This window comes from Ipomoea nil, unplaced genomic scaffold, assembly GCF_001879475.1.
Source record: "Ipomoea nil cultivar Tokyo-kokei standard unplaced genomic scaffold, Asagao_1.1 scaffold2036, whole genome shotgun sequence".
Taxonomy (NCBI): Eukaryota; Viridiplantae; Streptophyta; class Magnoliopsida; order Solanales; family Convolvulaceae; genus Ipomoea; species Ipomoea nil.
This window is the reverse complement of record NW_017618464.1, coordinates 1,119,294-1,141,868: the sequence shown is the minus strand read 5'-3', so window position 1 is coordinate 1,141,868 and position 22,575 is coordinate 1,119,294. Positions and strand designations below refer to the sequence as shown.

General features: G+C 33.0%; 1 protein-coding gene across 1 annotated transcript; it reads right to left on the bottom strand.

Annotated features, from left to right (window-relative positions):
- Positions 1 to 10,839: 10,839 nt before the first annotated feature.
- On the bottom strand, positions 10,840 to 14,006 carry LOC109148202 (BTB/POZ domain-containing protein At1g63850-like). The gene is made up of 2 exons (XM_019296057.1): positions 12,859 to 14,006; positions 10,840 to 12,361 (listed from the first exon to the last, which is right to left on the bottom strand). Exons 1-2 carry the CDS (start codon positions 13,870 to 13,872, stop codon positions 11,420 to 11,422), a joined length of 1,956 nt encoding a protein of 651 aa, XP_019151602.1. The 5' UTR covers positions 13,873 to 14,006; the 3' UTR covers positions 10,840 to 11,419.
- Between the last annotated feature and the right edge of the window lie 8,569 nt (positions 14,007 to 22,575).

Below are 22,575 nucleotides of genomic sequence, written 5' to 3'. Positions count from 1 at the left end.
GCTAGATTAATAAGCGACTATGCTAGTGCTTCCAAGCTCAGCTAACGGCCTCTGGAATCTTCGCACAACCTTCTTCCGGCACCTTCTTCATAATCGCCCAGCCTGGAAGTGGATTTCAACCGCTTCATCTAATACGACGTCGTCCCTTCTATTCGTACCAACGGCCCTCAACGGCTAGTTTCACACGACGTCGTTTGCATTAAATGATAACGGCTTTTAGGAGACTGCGATACGACGACGTTTTGGTCCCTCGACTTCCGCCACTTAGTTATTTCCTTGCTCAATACTTCCAGAGGGCTTCTCATTTCTTTCTTTTGCATCCAGGTCCATGACAAAATGATGAGCTGATGATTCTGGACAGGAATCCGAGGTTGAACTTGGCGTCGTTTGTGACCACTTGGATGGAGCCTGAGTGCGAAAAGCTTATCATGGCCGCCATTAACAAGAACTACGGACATGGATGAGTATCCTGTCACCACTGAGCTTCAGGCAAGTCTTGGCCAAAGTTTTTTGTGAAATTACGTCGAAGGCGGAAGAAAAACGCAGCTTTTGTATTGTTAATGATAAACATTTTAATGTCGTATCTTTAGAAATCTTAGTTTTCTCGGAATTTTCTTGATGTTCTAATTTAAATAATTATTTATCGATTTATATATTCTTAATATATTACAACATATTCATTCCGTGCATCGCACGGGTGCAAATACTAGAAATATTTAAAAAAATCCGTATATATATATATATATATATATATATATATATATATATATATATATATATATATATATATATATTATTAGAAATATAGTTATGTAAAGATATATATTTACAAATGAAAAATTGAATAGAACTGTTTAGTATCCACAATTTATAAGGAAAATTGTGTAATTAAAGATGGAAATGTTCTTGCAATACGTATGAATGATTCAAAAGAAATTAGTTATGACTGATTTTGTAGTACATCTTTATCGAAAATTATGGAACCTAGCTCATTACAATGCATATATATAAAGATGTGTAATTATGTATAGAATGTGTAAGGAAGATCATCTTTGCTTAAAGATAGAAAACAAATTTGACCAATTGGAAAAGGTAATGAATATTAATAATTTACTCAAAATTAAATATGAACCCTAGATATAATTCACTGAACATTGATATTTAAAAATCTCTAAAGTTTCAGTACCAGATGCGTACATCTACACATTGACTATTAATTGGACAATTATTTGATCGAATTCAAACAATGATAACATCAAAAAATACAATTGATCCAACTCAATTCTTTAATTGTATTATATAATATTTGATGTAATAATTTATTTATATAATTATATATCGATCCAAATATTCTTAAAATATTTTAACAAATCTATTCCGTGTATCGCAAGGGCGAAAATATAAAAAAAAAAAAAAAAATTCTCCTATTTTATTTTTCCGCCCAAACTTTTTTACCAAATTAATTAAATATTTTATTTGTCAAATAATTAATAAATCTTATTTGGTAACCAAATGTATAATGGAAATTAATTAAAACCTATTAATTGATAATATTGCATAATATGGTATTTCTATTGATTACCTATATTTATTTATATTGAGTAATGAGTAATATGGTATTTTGACAATCCTCATATGGTTACCCTATTTTAGTCTCCAATAAACATTTACCGTGATGTCATTACCTTAATAATAATAATAATAATAATAATAATAATAATAATAATAATAATAATAATAATGTTTTCATTACTTTACTTTCTATCCAACCCATTTTATTACTATTGGATACAAATATTATTTACAATTAATATTTAATATGTATATAATAATAATAATAATAATAATAATAATAATAATAATAATAATAATAATAATAATAATACTAATTATTTATGTAATTTATAATTAAAATTTAAATCTATCTATACTATTAATAAATAAATAAAATCCTATTTTGTAAAATTCCCGCTCAAACAATAGTAAATATAAATTGAAAAAGAAAACTTATATTATTAATTAATTGAAAATATAAAAGGGTCTTAATTGAAAAGGAAACCCATGAAAATTAGACAAATTGAAAAAGAAAACGGATATTATTTATTAATTAACTAAAAATTATAAACATTTCTAATTGACTTAAAATAGAAAAGGAGATTGTTGGATCAAGGTGAAATAATATTTGATTAAGAATGTAAATTGGAAAAGGAAATTGATATTATTAATTTATAATTTTCTACCTATAAATACAATGGATTGGTGACCAAAAAAATTACAATTCTTCATTTTGCACTGCCTCCATCCCCTTCTCGTGTTGGTCACTCTCTCATTACCTTCTATATACCACAGCCCAGTAATAAATCATATTACAATTTTATAAATTAACATGTAATATGCATTATTATATAATAGTTGACACTATATTTACGGAAATTAAAAATGAAACAAAAATATTTCAATAATAATATTCTACATCATCAAGTAAAGGAAAATTAAAAATCGAAAGAAAATATTTCAATAATAATATTCTACATCATCAATAGTAAAAACATATCTTTAAAAATAGTAAAGGTAAATTAAAAATGGAAAGAAAATTAAAAATAAAACGAAAATATTTGAACAATAATATTCTACATCATCAAATAAAAATAGAACGAAAATGGGTAAAAATATCACTGCATCTATATTCTAATTGACTAATTGACTGAAAATATAAAAGGAAATTGATATTAATGATCCATAATTGACTAAAATAAAAAAATAAATGACCAGATCATTGCATTATAATTAAAAATGAAACAAAAATTAAAAATTAGACGAAAATATTTTAATAATAGTATTCTACATCATCAATAGTAAATGTAAATTAAAAATTGGACGAAAATTAGGTAAAAATATCACTGGATTTGATATTCTAATTGACTGAAAATAAAAAAGAATAATTAGCTGAAAATGAATCTGATATTCTAATTGACTGAAAATAAAAAAGAATAATGGGTTGAAAATGAATATGATATTACTAATTGACTAAAAATATAAAAGGATCACTAATTGAGTGATATTCTACCATTATATATTTTCACCTGAGTAACCTGTCCTGATGGACGGAAGGTGTTAGCTCTAGACGAGGATGAACAAAATTGTGTTGGCACTACCAATGTCGTCTTCAAAGAGGTTTCAATAATGTGTGAATACAATCGATGATATTATGTTTTTTTAAATGACAAAATTGCTATATATCTAGCCAAAAATATATATTTTTCATATATACAAATGAATTAAGATAGCAATTCATTGCTATAACTGAGTTGCTAGAGAAAAAGCACATTTGCCTAATTTATAAAAAAAAAAAAATATATTAAATGATGATAAATAAAATCTCCAAAATTACAGCACCGGATGCGTACATCTACATATTAGCTATTAATTTGAGCAATTATTTGCTCAAATCCAAGCAATGATAACATCAAAATTCAAATGATTCAAATCACATCTTCAATTGCACTATATAATATTTGATATTCTAATTTAAATAATTATATATCAATCCAAATATTCTTAATATATTACAACAAATCTATTCCGTGCATCGCACGGGCGCAAATACTAGTATAAAAAAAGGTAAATATGTAATTACCATATGGAGTCGAATTTATTCAACTAATTAACTTGACTGTGGTTAAATTTAAATTTTTTCGAAAATAACAATTGGATGTAGGATGTATGGTATATGTATTTGTAATTGTGTGAGTGTTTACTGTTTAGTTACTACTTACTAGTTGCTATATTAGGTATATAGTTGTATTTATTATAAACAATTTATGATTTGTCTAATATAATCCCCCCACACACCCAATATATGGTTGATACTTGACAAATAATGTAGGGTCTGTTTCAAAAAAAAAAAAAAAAAAAAAGTTTTTTTCTTTTCTTTTTTTTTTTTTTAAAATGACGCATGTTTTGAAAAATAATATAATTTTCTAATACTTGAATCAAGGTCATAAAACTATATTTTTCTGTTTGGTTAACAGTTAAGGAATTGCATTTTTTTTCTGTTTGATTCATTTTTCTTAAAATGAATATATTATTTGTTATATAAAAATAATTTAATTTTCTAATGTTTGCCTAAAGGCCATAAAACTATATTTTTTTTGTTTGATTGAAAGTTAAGAAATTACATTTTAGAAAAAAGAGGTGGTGGTGGTGGTTGTAGGGGTAGTGGTAGTGGTGGGGCTAGCTTATTCACAGTAGCCAATGAATAAAAAATAATAATTATTGACATGTCAAGAGTTAAACATTAGAGTAACCTTAGTGGTGAAACCCAAATGTGTTTTGTCAAGTTAAGGTAACAAGCAGAAGACTGGAAAGCAAGAATTTTTATTTTTATTTAAAAAAAAAAAAGTTGGGGTGATTGCTAGTTGGCAACCTTGGCTAAATTGATCGAGATGTTGGCTAGATAATTATGAAATTTTTAATTTAATTCTTAGTGAGAACAATTTATTGACCTTGTTAGGATAATAAATGTTACACTCCGTTGTTACTCCTTAATCACATTTTTTAAATTAGAATATTTTTTTTTACTAATTTTTAAAATTGTACTAGATAGTATTTTTAACACATGATATTAATTATGGACAAATGCAATCATAACATGAAAGAAAGATTATGCCACCGACAAGATCCACTAAGGGCAATGCCGATGAAATTTCTTTAATATTTTAAGGAAAAAAAAAAAAAAAAAAAAAAGAGCTATGGGCTTCTACAATAATCACGATTTGTGTATGAACTCCCATTTTTGTCTGTTAATATATATATATATATATATATATATATATATATATATATATATATATATATATATATATATATATATATATATATATATATATATATATATATCAAGTTAAATAATATTGTAATAGTTATTTTATTATTTAAAAAGAAATAAATAAACATAAGAGTAGTTTAAACTTGCACGAATGGTGAATAAAATAAGCCAATTATTTTGTGTAGACAATCACAAGAAGTTTCATTGGAAACTTTTGCAGCAGTTTGATTGGATGAGATTATGAAACCATTTCTCTGCTAACTTACAAAAGTTTGTGTTTGTTTGATTCCTGGTTTGAGTATAGTTTTAAGTAAACAGATGGCACAAAATACCAATTTCTAAATTAATTATTCCATTTTAAACCAATCAATCATGATGAATGAATGATTTTGGATTTGTATGGATGGGAGGGAGGGAGCTGAAAGATGTGTTTCGTCTTAATTAAAGGTTAAATTGATAGTTGAATTGTATAATTATTATTTATATATTATTGCATGGTCGATCGATAAATAAATTGTGTATTCTCCAACCAACCAAATCGCAAATTATGTCCTGGAAACGTGTTCATCATGCTTGGTGAATACGGTCCCAAACGGCATCGTTTTTATCAAAAAAAAATAAAATAAAATTAGTTAATGTGCTATTAACGGCGTTTTGCATTCTATGTTCAGATTATGAATTTACATTTATTAAATTATGAATTTTCTGTTATGAGATTATGAATTTACAGTTATGTAATTATGAATTTTCAGTACATTCATAATCTCATAACAGAAAATTCATAATCTCATAAAAGAAAAACATTTATTAAATTATGAATTTTATGTTATGTGATCATGAATTTACAGTTATGTAATTATGAATTTTTTGTACATTCATAGTCTCATAACAGAATTTATAATTTCATAACAAAAAATTCATAATCTCATAAAAGAACATTTATAATTTCATGCCTGCACATTCATAATTTATGAGTGTTGAAGAAACTTACGCGAAGAGGAAGTGAAACCGCAAAACGTGAATATGAAGAAAAAAAGTCACGCTGTTAATTAAAAAAAAAAAAATTAATGGAAGATAACAGTGTCCGTAGGCACTGTTATTATTTGGGACCGTGCTCACCATGAATGGTGAATACGGTTCCATGGCATAACGATTGAATCCAAATTGTTTGGGTAAAGATGTGAGTTGTCAATTGTCATTATAATATGGTGACCCAAAGAAATGGCAAGCCCAACTTATGGGAATATTAGTCGCTATTGGAAGCTTTGTTGGTGACAATTATGGACTGTGAATTTCACCAGAGAGGCAGAGATAGACAGTCCATACTTAGAGAACACGTATAAACTATGTTAGTCCAATCCAGCAATTATATCGTGGGCCTGGACCATGGTTTAAAAACCGCACTATTTTTTAAGTAAAAAAAAAGAAAAAAAAAAAGATACAAGTGTCAACTTTGAAGTGTTCAATTTTCCCCATCAACTAAAACATAATTTAATTGGACATACTTACCACTAAAAATTTATCAATTAGCTTTTTTTGCAGGTTGCCACTCCACACTGCTGATATGTAATTTTTATTTAAATAAAAATGGTAATGATGTGGAATTTATCTCCAGCCAAAACTGTCGATCTTGCTGCTACGCCGGAGAGGAGTTAGCTCTGCCGCTGATAAGCTTCACCGGAGACGCTGCACTGCACCGCCGGGAGAAACAGAGGAGGTCGCCGGTCGTCGATCTGCCCAGCTGCCACTAATGGATTCAAGAATGACCGGAGTTTGGTGGAAGGTTTTTCATTTCCCTGATTACTACTACAACACTTTAATCATATACACACTAGACTTGGGTTACAATTAACAACATATGTGAATGTTTAATATGAGTTGAACACCAAAATTAGCATGGTGTTAATCACACTTGGTGGAATATCAAAGGAAAAACAGTCTTAGCAAATCGTATGGGAAACATGCTTAAAATGTTCTTTTTTTTTTTTTGGTTAGAAGTGTACTTGTGTAATTATAGATCTTCCGTCAAGTCTGAGAGAAGCAATTATGGACAAGTGTAACTAGGTAGATCAAAAGCATGCATTATAGTTTATCGTCAGAATATTTTTTTAACTTTATATTTACCCTTCAAAGATGAAAAGATGAAGAAAGACTGATGGAGAGAAGTCACAGACTCTTAGGATCACATGATTAGTAAATGCATTATATTGATATATGTGCAGATATAATCAGCTATAGATGCCCTTGATATATATGACCTCACAAATGGATCGACACCCCCCATGATTCTCCCTCCTGTTGATATTGAATGGGTTTGGTTCTGTCACTCCTTAAACCCTGTAAGTTGTGCCAAAAGCTCAATCCATTAATCTGCATTAAGTTGTGCCAAAATGGGGGATCGACACCCCCTATTTTTCAAGAACTGAAGGACGGCATCCATGGTGGTGTTCCCCTTCTCGGTTGTCGGCGGCTGTGAGCAAGGTGAAGCTTGGTAGCATCGGCTGTCTCTCGACAAGTAGGTGGCTGCGGCTGGGCAGATCAACGACCGGCAACCTCCTCTGTTTCTCCCGGTGGTGCAGTGCAGCGTCTCCGGCGAAGCTTATCAGCGGCAGAGCTAGCTCCTCTCCGGCGTAGCAACAGGATCAACAGTTTTGGCTGGAGATTAGAAAGTAAATTCCATATCACCATTTTTATTTAAATAAAATTACATATCGGCAGTGGGGGTGGCAACCTGTAAAAAAAAGTTTTTTGACAATTTTTTAGAGATAAGTGTGTTCAATTAGATTATATTTTAGTTGATGGGGAAATTGAGCACTTCGAAGTAGTAGATAGGCCTATTTGACACTTGTGCCAAAAAAAAAAGTAGCCGTTACAGCTTAACGGAGCGTGTATTTTTTGGTGTACTAATTATAAAATGAAACTACAGTGTATTTAAACTGAAACTGTTTGACATATTGTTTTTAAAATTATCAAATAAAACTGAATTGAATTGAAATGAAAATGTAGTTGTATTAAAATGAAACTACCAGTGTATACAAAATGAATTTGAATAACAATTTTACATATTTGGATGTATATTGTCTAGTCAAACTGTAGTTGTATTGAAATGATACTGTAGTTGTATTGTAATTAAACTATAGTTTATATAAAATGAAACTGAATAACAGTTTCACATATTTGTGTGTATAATGTCGAATGAAACTGTAGTTATATCGAAATGAAACTATAGTTATATCGAAATGAAATTGTAGTTGGTGTTGAAATGAAACTGCGGTGTATAAAATGAAACTAAATATGTTATACAAACAGAGTTATTTTTTTGCGAAACGGGTGCCGTTTCTTTTCATTAAAAGAAACGACACTGTTTTGATGCATGTACCACAATGCATTGTGAACCACGGTCTACAGTATAATTTGCCCGTCCAATCAGTGTGGGCTACCGTGGCAATTAGAGAATAGAGACTGGTAAGTGGTAAATTATTCTATAGACTCAAGTCCAAAAATACACAATTTACATACTGCATGCTCACAATTTACATACTAAATGTTCACAATTTAAATTGTAAACATTCAGTACCTAAATTGTGTATTTTGAATTTAGGTGCACCTTGCAAAGTGGATCCGGGTCCATGATATAACCGTTGTTGACAAGTGGGTGGAGTTTGTGTTACTTAAGCATACTCGAAACAATAATGGCATGTTTGGTTCATGGAATAGGTCAGGAATGAAATAGCATTCCTTAGAATAGACCTATTCCATCGTTTGGTTGGATCATTTTGTCATGGGAATAACATGTCTAGGAATGAGCTATTACTTTCACAAGGGGAATAACGATTCCTAGGGGATCCGGGTCCATGATATAACCGTTGTTGACAAGTGGGTGGAGTTTGTGTTACTTAAGCATACTCGAAACAATAATGGTATGTTTGGTTCATGGAATAGGTCAGGAATGAAATAGCATTCCTTAGAATAGACCTATTCCATCGTTTGGTTGGATCATTTTGTCATGGGAATAACATGTCTAGGAATGAGCTATTACTTTCACAAGGGGAATAACGATTCCTAGGGGGGCCTTGGTATTAGCTACTCCCATACCTTTGGGAATAGCTTTTATATCACAAATACCAAAGATACCCTTTGCACATTATATAATATTTATATTTATTTAATAATATAATGTATTATATAAATGTATATATTTAATTAATTATAGTTTTTATCCATAAATATATATATATATATATATATATATATATATATATATATATATATATATATATATATATATATATATATATATATATATATAATCGCACTCAGGTGCGAATGCTTCGCCAAGACACGAAATAGGAATGAATTCTGTCCGTCCGCGTGTCCAGATCTAATGGATGAGAAACACTGATTTAAAAAAAAAAAAAAAAAAACGAGGTGGCAATTTCGTAAATAATTGAACATCGAAGTGCATGTAAAATGTATTATAGGTGCAAGTAAAAATTTATACTGAACATCAATACTAAGTGCACCTATAGTTATAAGTAGTTGCACCTATAGTTATAAGTAGTTGCACATATAGTTCTAAGTAGTTGCACATATAGTTATAAGTAATTGCACCTAAGTGCATGAATGTTTGCGGGTGGTTTTCAAAGGTATTACTACCCGCTGAACTCAGATCAATGAATGTTAACAAGGCAAAATTACACGCACCTATAGGTGAAAATAGGTGCACCTATAGTTATAAGTAGTTGCACCTACAGTTATAAATAGTTGCACCTATAGTTATAAGTAGGTGCGTCCAGGTGCATGAATGTTTGCGGGAAGTGAATGTTAACAAGACAAAATTACATGCACGCATAGGTGAAAGTAAGTGCACTTGTAAGTGATTTTACTTGCACTTCGATGTTCAATTATTTACGAAAATACCACAGCGTTTTTTTAAGCTATTAAATTTGGACACGTGTCGCGTGCTGATTTGTTCGCATATTCCTTCCTAGACACTTATTCGCACCTAAGTGCATCCCTATATATATATATAAAACGTTCAGTATATCATTATTATTATTATTATTATTATTATTATTATTATTATTTTGTATAGGAGTATTTATGTCTTTAAAACCTATTCCATTTCTACACTGGAATACAATTACTAAAGTCTATTCCTTCAGCCAACCAAACAACAGAATACAATTCCTATTCTATTCCGTACCTATTCCATTCCCCGTGGAATAGCATTCATATTCCTTCCAAATTTATTTCGTGAACTAAACGTTATGTAAGTGATATATTATAAGTTTTAAGGTTACAAGTCCCAATAATCACTTAAAATGAGAATTATGAGTCCCAACAACTGCTTAATCCAAAATCAGTGCTAAAAAATCCCATAGCAGCACCATGGAATACTCCATTACTCCGGGAACCCATTTTGTCATCATTACTAGGGAGTCAAAGCAATCAGGAGGACAAGAGAAAGTAGACTAGAGAAAGGTGTAAAGGGTACTTACTCCTCATATCTATCACAGAACACTGACTGATCATACTTGAAACTAAATCATCAGCAAAACCCACAATCCCACATGCTTTTCCATGATTACCCTTCATGAAGTAGGTCCCAAAGGACAACACTCTAACACAACATCAATATCCATCATTTTACCTACCTAGGACACAACACAAGAAAAGGCAATAGTATACCTTATGGATGATAACAGTTGGTAAACTATTTCCAACACATCATATTAAAACAAAGCAGATATTATGGCACCTGTTACTGTAAATTTCTTACCTGCAAATCTGCAGCACAAAGTTTACAATCTTTTTCTGGTATGCAGAAACTACTTCTAGTTCCTGCAGATCAGAATAGCACAGGTTCAAAGTGTAACATCAGCTCAGTACCAAAATCTTTAAAAGCTAGCAATTGAAAAATAGCACAGGAAGTGACATCTAATGTCTAGTTATTTCATGCAAAACAATAGGAGAAAAGATAATTCACCAGGTAAGCTAGACAAACACCCTTGGGAGGGAAGATATTGCATTCATAAAGCTGAGACAACTCATATAGATAAATTCATAAATAGCCATAATGTATGTCATTGTCACCTTCAAAAGTAATGATTACCATTCTGAACTTTCACAACAGATAAATATCTAATATACTTACAAACCTTACCCAAGATTGACTTGACTGTCTCCCCAAGAGGCCAAGATCTATATTACTCATGTATTAATATACAAAAACTATCTTCAAGAGGAAAACTCTGAATTCAGAATATGCTCAAATTTAAACAAACAGAAGGAAACCTCTAATAGGCCTAAAAACTGATTCCAAAACCTAGTGAAAGAGAAAGGTCAATATCTGAACAGAATCAATCTCTCTTCGTTCACTATCATTTGCAAAGAACACTGTCTTTCTTCTACCAGATCAATCGTGGGAATTTATTGAATAGCAACAATAACATCCCTGAAAAATTTTGCACAGCCAATTCAATACTGTCTCAGAACGCGCATTTGAAGGCCATGTAGAAGTAGCAAGAATTGAAATAATAATCACATCTTGACCACAACCCCCATCATCATTTCATTGAGCAGTGAAATTCATTTGTTTTCAATTGCTGCAGTCACAACGCGCATTTGACAGGGCCGCTCAGCCTCACCATTCCGCCTCCAGAAAGCCCTTTTCCACCAGATCTGAAATCCTCTCTGAATATTTGGGCAGTCATCACCAGAGTTCAAAAACCGATTAAACCAGGCCATTAAAATTTCCTGTTGCCAAGCCATAGGTAGAGTTAAAATTGTACTGCTGAGTCCATCTTCAATTAAATGCCTATCAAGGCCTTTCGATGCTCTCCTCATCCATCCAAAATCCTCGTAGAATGGAACCAACCATGTCTGCAGTAGCAAGCACCTGGTATCCCTGGAAGCTAACAGTTGCCCTTTCCCAATACCAACAAACAGCCTTGCCGTAACTCTGCTAACCTCGTGTCTGTGAATAGCAGGCACTTTACAATGTGCCTCAGATAATTCAGACTGAGAAGCCCAAGTCTTCAAAAAGTCTTCAGCAATCTGTCTATCTATCAAAATATCCAAAATCCAATTCAAATTATCAGCCTGCCGAGAAATCTGACTAGCTTCTTTCAAGTCTCCCTTTGCTGCCCTAAAAAAATGGTGGCGGAGTAACTGCAAACATGCATCACAAGCTGAATACAGAGACTCCTTCCTCAAATCACTTTGAGATGAATTCTCATGCAGCATTTTCGACACTAAGCTTTTCATTTCTCGCCTTGCCTTCTCATCCTTCCCTTCAAGAACTACATGCAATAACTTGAGAAGCACTTCTTCATTACCAGACCCATCCTGTGTCCCGCCCATAGTGTCAAGAGAAACTCTCTTTAAAACTTCCCCAGCTCCAACTCCATCAAGACGAAGCTCAGACAACATTGAAGCCACCTTTTCTTCCTCATCCTCAGCCCAGGGGGCAGCCTCTAAGTACTCCAAACATGATAAAACCCCTGCATCAAACCCAATTGCAGCCGAAACCTATATGATACCACCATTATTAGCAGGAGCCCAGATATCTAAGTAAATTTTACTATACTGGAACTGTGTACAGAATATCCAAGACGATCCCTTTATGAAATACAGAATACTTTGTAACTTATTACAAATTAATTCAGTGTTTCAAACCACCAACAGATGAAGAAGAATCAACATAATTTCATTAGTTATAGATACAGAGCAACATTTTTGGAGCTATAAACAAGATATGATGCATAGAAAATGCCCCCCAAAAAAATGACAAAGATTAAAAAAAAGTTTCTAGCTTAATTGATGATCATAATCAAACATCAACCTTTCCCGAATTTTTTTTTTTTTGTTTTGATGATCTATGAAATGATATAAACGCCTATAACTGGTTAAGTTTCCATAAAATAGTTTAACGACTGTTACCTACCACAAAAATGTCTTTCCAATGATAAATTGACACATAAACGGTTTAAATTTGTATAAAAGAAGTTATCAGCATAAAACCTTACCTTTAATATTCCAAGGACTCTAGGAACGTCTTCTTTCATGAGCTTCTTCCTCAAATCCTTGCAATACATTAGCCTCAAAGTCTCAATATAAATCTCAATGTCATCACAATCAGCAATCTCTACAATGTATGGAGCTGAATTCTTCTGGTGCTGCTGCTTAGCCCATTTTTCCGACAACTTCACGGCGAAAACCCGACTATGGGCGAGTAAGATCTGCCGGTGAACATTCATTGAAACGCTTAAGCCATCCTTTGAGCTCAAGGTAAGCTTCACGTCACTGGAGGCAGAATCATTGAACTGATTTCCAGGACTTCGACAGGCCAAAAGATCCAAAAGCCGCTGTTGCATTAAGGCCTGCTTGTCCAGTACTGGCGCCGAGCTGGGCTTCTGATTTTGGGCAGAAGTGACGCCGTATTGAATCTGCGGAGCCGGAACCGGAGCCGGAGCCGTTCTGGGAAGGCAATCCGGCTCGCTCGCCATCATCTCGAAAAGCGTGGGGCTCGCCCGCGCCTTATCCCCCGGAGGAGGAGGAGGAGGCGACATTGGATTAAGAAGGCCGGCCGTGAGCGCAGAATTGAATTTGCTAAAAGACGACGGGAACGCGTCGTGGTAGGCCGGCGAGCCGGCGTGCGCGCCGCCGTATACTACCGAGGAGGCGGTGGACAAGGAATCCATAACGTTAGGCAATGCACTCGGCGAGTACCGGATCTTGAGATCCGACTGTAACTGCACCGGCGACGACGAAGCAGAAATCGGCGGCGGCGCGGCGGAGTGTTTCGCGGTTGCAGCCGAGCAACACCAGGAGTTCTCAGAAGATACAACAGTTGCAGTGTCAAGCGTACGGCCCTGACTTAACTCACTCTGACTCAATATATCAGAAGCCGAAGAAGAAGAAGAAAGCGCGTCGGAATCTGAGGCGGCGGAGGTGGCAGTAATGGTGGTTTCACGGTAACGACGCCGTTTAGGTTTGATAGTCTGAGTATTTAAATTGATACGGGCAGTAGCAGCAGCCATGTGAGTATATTAGTAGTGAGAGAGAGAGAGAGAGTGCTTCGATATAGGTGAAGTCCGTTAGGGTTAACAGAACAGAAGGAAGAGAATCATAACCTATGAGTGCTTGATACGTGTGCCAATGGCGCCCAGGGTTTTGTAATGAAATAGCATCTATTCTCCATCACTTTTTTTTCTTTTTCACTTTCTTTCTTTCTTTCTTTTCTTTATTTTTATTGTGTTTTAAAACTCTGGTTAAAATTTTTCCAGCACCTAAAAGTTGTATTTTGATTTGGTTAATTTAATATTCAGTTATTGTTTGATACTACAGTTAATCTAAGACATCAAAGATATTCTGCGAATAAGTTTAATGCCATCATAAAACAAGGATAAGTGGAAGAAAAGGATGAAAGGAACCATCAATTCAAGATCAATAGAGGTATTGCTGTTTTACTTTTTCAAATGAAGGATCGGATCTATAGTTTGTTCTAAATATAGATAAATGGATTTTGAGAGTTATAGTCAGTTCTCTTTTCCAATTTTCCTCATAAATGAAAGGTATTTATGTTATAATAAATAGTACAAGTTACTCATAGTTAATTTGTAAGTTTATATAACTTATAACTATCAATTACGTACAGATCTTTTTTTATGTCTGTTTGCGTTACAGATTTAAGAGAACAATTGAGAGATCTCTTTGCTCATGTCAAGCTTTGCACATCATTGACCCCAAGAGATAGGTTGTGCCTCTTTGGACCAAACCAATGTCATAAATTTTATCAAATTATTTACCAACACCTTAGAGAAACATTAGTGGAAACATCGAAATAATATAGGTTTTTTGTGAACTTTAAGCTAAGATGTCAAGTAGGAGAGAGAAAAGTAATAAATTCTTTTAAAGAAGAAAGAGAAAACATAGTAGTGGCGGTTACGGGTCACCCTGACACACTTTCACATGCTTGTTGAGAGCGCTTTGTCATGCCCACGAATGATGGAGTCGTTGTTGTTGTTTTTTTTTTTTTTTTTTTTTGGTTCATTTCTAACACAAAAACCCAACTCCACACCATTTTTTCTTTCTCTCCTCTCCTCATCTCGCCTCCACATGTTTAAAAACCTAAAAAATAAAAATCTAATATATTGAAGTAATATGGATGCCCTTATGATTCAAATAGATTTAGAGCCACTCAGTTTTTGGAACAGTAGAAAAAAGTAAGTAGTGATTTTTACTGATGTGGAGTGAGGTTTTTTGACAAAAATAACTCTGGCAAATTAAGTGATTTTTGTGGAATCCAAAGTTTGACTGCTGAAGCAAAGCCTTGCCTCTGTCTACGCGTGCGGGAAACGCACCACGCCCAGCTGGGCGCGTTACAGGCGTTGACAAAGGCTCTAACATTTACTCACTTTTTTTTTTTTAAATCAATTTTTTTTCTTCCTCTCATATTCTCTTTCTCAATCACACTTACAAAAAGTCCTCAGAAACAAAAATTCATAACTATTATAAAGAGTAAATACCCAAAATAGTCCCTCAACTATAGCTAAATTCACAAATTGGTTCTCGACTTTCAATTTCAACCAATTAAGTCCTTAACTTTGTAATTTTGACACGATTTGGTCCTCCATTTATTTGACCGTTTGTTGACTGTGATCGACGATCTCCAGAAGAACCTTCAGCTCTCGTCGGAGCACGTGAAGACCTCCAGGATGACGTTGCACTGGTTCGGAAACACATCGTCTTTTTCGCTCTGGTACGAACTCAACTACATTGAATCCAAAGGGACGATGAAGAAAGGCGACCGGATTTGGTAGATTGCTTTTGACAGCAGATTCAAATGTAACCGTGCGTTCTGGAAATGCAACCAGAATCTTAAAAAACCGACGATGGACCATGAAATTACATATATATCCTCAAAAATCACAGTCAACAAACGGTCAAATAAACAAAGGACCAAATTGTGTTAAAATTACAAAGTTAAGGACTTAATTAGTTGAAATTGAAAGTCGATGACCAATTTGTGAATTTAGCTATAGTCGAGGGACCATTTTGGGTATTTACTCTATTATAAATGCTCTCGGATAAATGACTAAAATGTGTAGTCAAACTTGGGAAATTCCCAAACTATGTCGCCTTTTTTTTTTTGACAAAAATATGCAAAACTCCTTTGGGAGTTGCGTTTTTGGTGTTGTCCCGGCGTATTTTTTTTGTTTCGGTATTTCCGTAAAACGCAAGAGGTGGTTGCGTTTACGTATTCGTATACGTAAAACGCATTACCGCGCGAAATGCGTTTTCTAGGGGATACTATATAGGCAAAAACGCAACTTACTCTTGCGTTTTACGTATTATACCGAAAACGCAAAAGTAAGTTGTGTTTATTGGATTTTTGTACAGGCGCTTTCCGGCAACCGCGAAGAAAACCACGGCGACGGCGAGAACCAGATTTGAAAACGTAAAACGCATCGTTGGTTGTCGTCAAATTCCACTCAAACCATCGTTGCAAGTCAAATGTTTTCCATTTTCCTGCGTCTTTCTATGCTCTCTTTTTGTCTGTCCCTTTCTGTTTTTATCTTCATTTTTTTTTTCAATTTTGTCTGTTTTCTTACTCTGTATTATTATATATACCCTTGCCCGCCGCTTGAGTTTATGCATGTGTACTCGCCTGAGTTTAGTTTTTTCATTCTACGAAAATATACTCTGATATATAGGATCTTCAATTCAATCTGCTTGCTTGTTAGCTATTTCAATGGCGGCTAAAATCCATCCTCAGATATCTTCATCTTCCAATTCTTGTTCTAACTACGTGACTTCAAAAAGAGAAACACTTACGATATGGATGAAATTCTTGGTTTTCCATGGCAATGGTTGCACCGCCTATAATTCCAAAGGAGAAATCGTTTTCAGAGTCGAAAAACGCAATTCATTCTTGCGTTTTTCACAGAATTCCGGCGGACTAGCGCCGGTAAAAAGTCCGCATTTCGGAGTTGCGTTTTACGTATTTTATAGAATTATACGTAAAACGCATCTCCCAAATGCGTTTAAACGTATTCAATACGTCACATGAAAACGCATTTGGGAGTTGCGTTTTTCGTATACAACATGAAAAACGCAACTCGCAATTGCGTTTTAAGTAATTAACAAAAAAAAATACAGCTGGGACAGCTTCAAAAACGCAACTGGTAAAAGAGTTTTACATATTTCTGTCAAAAAAAAAGTCAGCACACATTTTGGGAATTTCTCATGGCCTTCTACACATTTTAGTCATTTATCCAATGCTCTCGGCAGTGTTAGGTTTTGATTTTTTTTTTTTTTTAATGAATAAAGCAATTCACATGGAAAGAGTCTTTTTAAATACGGTTATCAATATGAATTAATTAGATAAAGATAAAGTGGTGGTAGATTAGAAAAATAATAATAATACATTTGTCCCATGCACATTTGTCTAGCCATGAATATGGTTAACACAAAATAATTATAGATTTGTAGCTTTGGGGACAAGTTTTGTGAGGATCAAGTAATTGAGAAGAAAACATGCACTTGATAACAATATACAATCATATTTTAATTTAACTTTGCTTTTTGCAGCTTAGTGGTGGTGCCCACTGCCCATGCCAATTAACACCATAAATTAATCATGTTTCTAATAATTGCTTAAACAATATTTCTAAACCCACGCAATCTTTTGTCTATCTCCTTAACCAATTTGTAAGTAACTTGAATAACAATTGTTATACTATGTAGTGCGTGGAAAATAAAACTAAAAAACATAGCTCATTCAATAACGTATATTGTCAAATGAAATTGTAGTATAAATAAAATGATACTTTAATATTGTTATAATGAAACTAAAATTCAAAGTCATACAATAACATATATTATCAAATGAACCTAGAGCATAATTAAAATAGTTACTACTATAATTAAACTAGTCTGTGTAGAAAATGAAACTACAAAATAGAGCTCATGCAATAATATATATTGTCAAATGAAACTGTAGTAGAATTAAAATGATACTTTGGTATTGTTATAATGAAACTAGTGTGTGTGAAAAATGAAATTGAAAAAAACATAGCAATGCTGTCAAATGAAACTGAAGTGTAATTAAAATTATACTTACTTCATGGACCACACTGCTACATGCACAATGGTCCACAGTAAAATTTGCCCTGTCTCTACAACCTAACTGATTGTTGCTCTTGCCCCATCTAGCATTGACATTTTGACTCACGGTCCACACAACTCTGTGGACCACGATCCAAAAACACATAAAGTACATTATTTTAACACATAAAGTATATTATACTAACTCATAAAATACATTATTTTTCCCAAAAAATTTCACTATTATAACACATAAAGTATATTATACATTATTCTAAATCATAAAATATATTATTCTAACACATAAAGTACATTATTCTAACTCATAAAATGCATTATCTTACCCTAGAAATTTCATTATTCTAACACATAAAGTACATTATTCTAACTCATAAAATACATTATCTTACCCTAGAATGATCATTATTCTAACACGCGCGAAGAGCAAAGATTTTTTTTTTTTTTTTAACATCAAAACAACGTCGTTTTGATCACACGATAATTTGTTTCTGCAGTTGTTCATTTGGCCTTTAACCAGTCCATTACCTCATCAATAATAAAATAATATCATATGTCAAGCATAATTATATCTTTGTTATATGTATATATATAATTAATATATGATTATATATCTATGGAACGGTGACAATTATAAGATCATATTATTCTGTTCTTATAAAAAAATTTTCATTTAAATAGCATTTCAATAAATAGTTAGAGCGCTCATCTCCAACCCACCCAACTCCAAAACACTATATTTTTACACAAAATGTCACATCAGAAGGAATATTCTCAGCATATTCTCACACCAAATTTTATTCATCTCCAACCCATTTACACCAAAACACCAAACTTTTACACTAAAATAATTTTATTTTTCAATTATTATTTTGAATTTAATTAGTTTAATATAGTTTAATTCGAACTTACTCAGTTTAATATAAAATATAACTTGTGATGTAATAATAATTTGTATTAACATTATTGTTTTTATAAAATTAATTATTTAAAAAAATCGAATTTAACAATATTTTTTAAAATTTAATTTATTCCACAATAATAATATCCATCTAGTAAAACTAGTCTTTGAAATTTTAATTAATATATATTCAATATTAGTCTTGTTTCGATCGTCTCAATGTGATCTTTAAAATGATATAATTTTTATTTAATAATACAAACTTTAAATATAAGTATTTAACAAAATAAAAAATTACATATAAAACAAATAAATGATACACTTGGAATTATAAAAAAGAAGTAAGGGCAAAAGGGTCATTTTCATCCCATTTTTCATTTGCCGCGGATGAACAATGCGGCGCCAAATATGGCGTTGCACTGTTCATTAACACCAAAATGTTTGGCGTTATGCCGCAATGTAATCCCTCTTTGGAGCAGTCCAATTTTCATATTTGGCGTTTTGGGGTCAGATTTTGCAGTTTTGCATCTCCCTTGGAGATGCTCTAATCACTTATTCAAACACACAATTATTTTAAGATTTTTTAAAAAAGAGTTGAAATATTATGTTTAAACGTAATCAATAAAAATACGGAGTAATAAGTTTTGCCAAGTGTTTGAAGTATAATGTGAAAGAGAGAATATGTCATGGATTTTGAATTGTTTTAAATGTTGGCAGCTACTTTGTGCTGTCCATATAAATGTGAAATGAACTTTAGGGATATCATGCGATGACGAATGACGATGGGTCCTTTTTGAACCTTGTGATCCTCTTTCGTTGTATTCAACTCTTCATAGTTCATACCCATGCCTGTCACACATTACATTGTGTAAAGACTCATTTTAATGTTATTTGGATTATAGAGAACTTATTAACCCTAAATAAGAGAGTGGTCGTGTGATGTTTGACATATGTGCAAAGAAGTAAATTTTTATATAGACAAGGCTACAACAAGATTTGACTACTTGCAGTCTGGCATTCATGTGTTCGATTTCCTACCTAGCTAATTAGATTGTTGTTGATTACTTACATGCGAGTGATTGACTTCGATTTAATATTATTTGTGTCAACAACTCTCATTTTAATGTTATTTGAATTATTAGAGAACTTATGACTCTAATTAAGAGAATGGTTGTGTTATGTTTAACATATGTGCAAAGAAGTAAATTTTATATAGACAAGATGACAATAAGGTTTATATTTGATTTCCTATCTAAGATTACTGTTAATTGCTAATTAAGATCACACTTTATTTAATTGCATACCATGATTGATAGGGCATATTCTCCAACCTCGTTACCTGTACGCATCGCATACCTACTCGGTAACCAGACAGACCGTCGAGAGAAATTATATTATTCTCGACCATTTACCGACCTTAGAGCTAACCAACCCAACCTGTTGTGAAGGACTGAGCAAGGGTTTAGCTAGTAGCAGTATTTAATTTCCTGTCTTCGGGATCGCCTCAACTATCTTAGGTTGGGACGAACTAGGAATGTCAATTGTACCTGCACCTGACGGGGAACCCGATTTCCTGCCCCTACGGGGACGGGGATGGGGACAGAAATAGGGGATCGCGATCGGGATGGGGGCAATTTTGAATTCCCCACCGGAGACGGGGGCGGGGATGGGGAGTAATCTCCCCGCCTCTCCCCGTCCCCGATATATATATATATATATATATATATATATATATATTGTGTGTGTGTGTGTGTAGCCACACCACACACACATATGTATTACTTTGTATACAATATAATTTTAGAAGCATTCTTGTCATTGTATGTTATGCTTATGAAATACATATTTAAATAACATGTTTAATTGTAAAATATTGAATACTACTTTAAGTTGGGGATGAATATATATGCATTATTTATTTACATGTTTTTTAATGTTTAATTTTTAATTTTTTTCATAACTTATTAACGGGGCGGGGATTCCTTGTCCCCGAGTAATCCCCGTGGGGATGGGGATAGGGGGATTTTTCCCTTCCCCGGCGGGGATGGGGACGGGGACGAGGAATGGGAAGAAAGTTGGGGGCGGGGATGGGAGGTATGTCCCCCGCCCCCACCCCGCCCCGTTGATAACCCTAGGACGAACCACCCGACTTTCTCCACTTAGAAAACAGAACCTCATTCCCTTAGTCGAACCCGATCGCGACAAGAACGAGAGCGTCAAGAACCTTAGTACACGTGGGCGAATCGGCGGAGCCTCCGACCTTCCCTGTGCATGAGAAACACGTGTCACGCATGCCGAGCCTCCAACATGAGTTTCCTCCATTCTCCTATAAATACCATATTAAATGTCTCGAGGGGGAGGACTTTTAGCATTTTCCACATAACTATTATCTCTGTTCGGGACACACTCTGACCCACTGTCACCTTTTCTCGAGCTCAATACTTATAACCAACAAGCAGATGATTTCTACTACCTATAGTTGTGTAACCTTAAAGATAAAGATATTTTTACAAAATTGATTTAAAAACTAGTGAACATTTTGCATGCCATAGCTTTAATCTTTGTCACAGGATCAATTTTCACGACATTAATAAATTTATTTGTATATCACACCATAACTTTAATTTTTGCTATAGGATCGATTTCCAATACAACATTGACAAGTTTATGCGTACATGTTTCTTAACATTTTGCTTTCACTTCTTCTCCCAAACATTTTGCTTTCACTTCATTCAATGCCATATTGCCATCGGCCTCTTAATATCCATGTGCTTATGTACTCTCTTTCTCTTTCAATTTATTTGAACATAAAACAAATGTCTATAATAAATATGAAAAATATATGATGTTTATTATTATTATTATTATTATTATTATTATTATTATTATTATTATTATTATTATTATTATTATTATTATTATTATTTAAAATCGTCTCACAAATCACGATCATTCGAAAATAAGTTTAGATCATTAAAACGGTTTTAATATTACATTTTGAGTAAAAAGTAATGGTTGAAGCATCAGATATGAAAAGGTAATGCTTTTGAAAACATATCACTTTGGCGTTTGGTTCAGGTTATATAACATAACCAAGGGAATGTGACATTTCAAAGCTCACATTTCGGTGTTTGGTTCATATTATCTTAGGGGGTGTTTGGTTGGATGGAAAACATTTTCCATGGAAAATGTTTTCCTAAAAGTGAAGGAAAATGATGTTTTATGTTGTTTGGTTGGATGGAAAACATTTTCCATTGGAAAAAGTTTTCCTTGAGTATAAGGAAAACAAATTCCTAGCTTTTGTTAGGTATTTTGTTTTCCATGGAAAAGGTTTTCCATGGAAAACTAATATGCCAATTTTACCCTCACCATTCTTTATTAATTACTCTTATTATTATTATTATTATTATTATTATTATTATTATATTATTATTGTTGTGTAGGGTTATATTTGTCATTATACACATTATTCCTTACCATTCCAAACTCAACCAAACAATGGAATTCATATTCCCAGTAATTTCTTTTCCACCAACCAAACAATGGAATCTATTTTCTTGGAATTTATTTTCCATGGAATTTCAATTCTATTTCCCTTCAAATATTTTCCAGCGAACCAAACGAGCCCTTAGGGAATCTAACATTCTCAAGGAATGTCACATTCCCTCCACATAGGATTTTGAAGGGAATGTGATTCCCTTCAAAATCTTAGGTA

Excerpts from the sequence above, each read along its gene's own strand:
- LOC109148202 (XM_019296057.1), bottom strand. The coding sequence starts at position 13,872 with ATGGCTGCTGCTACTGCCCGTATCAATTTAAATACTCAGACTATCAAA. Across the intron at positions 12,362-12,858 it reads GAGTCCTTGGAATATTAAAG|GTTTCGGCTGCAATTGGGTT; the intron begins GTAAGGTTTTAT and ends GGTATCATATAG.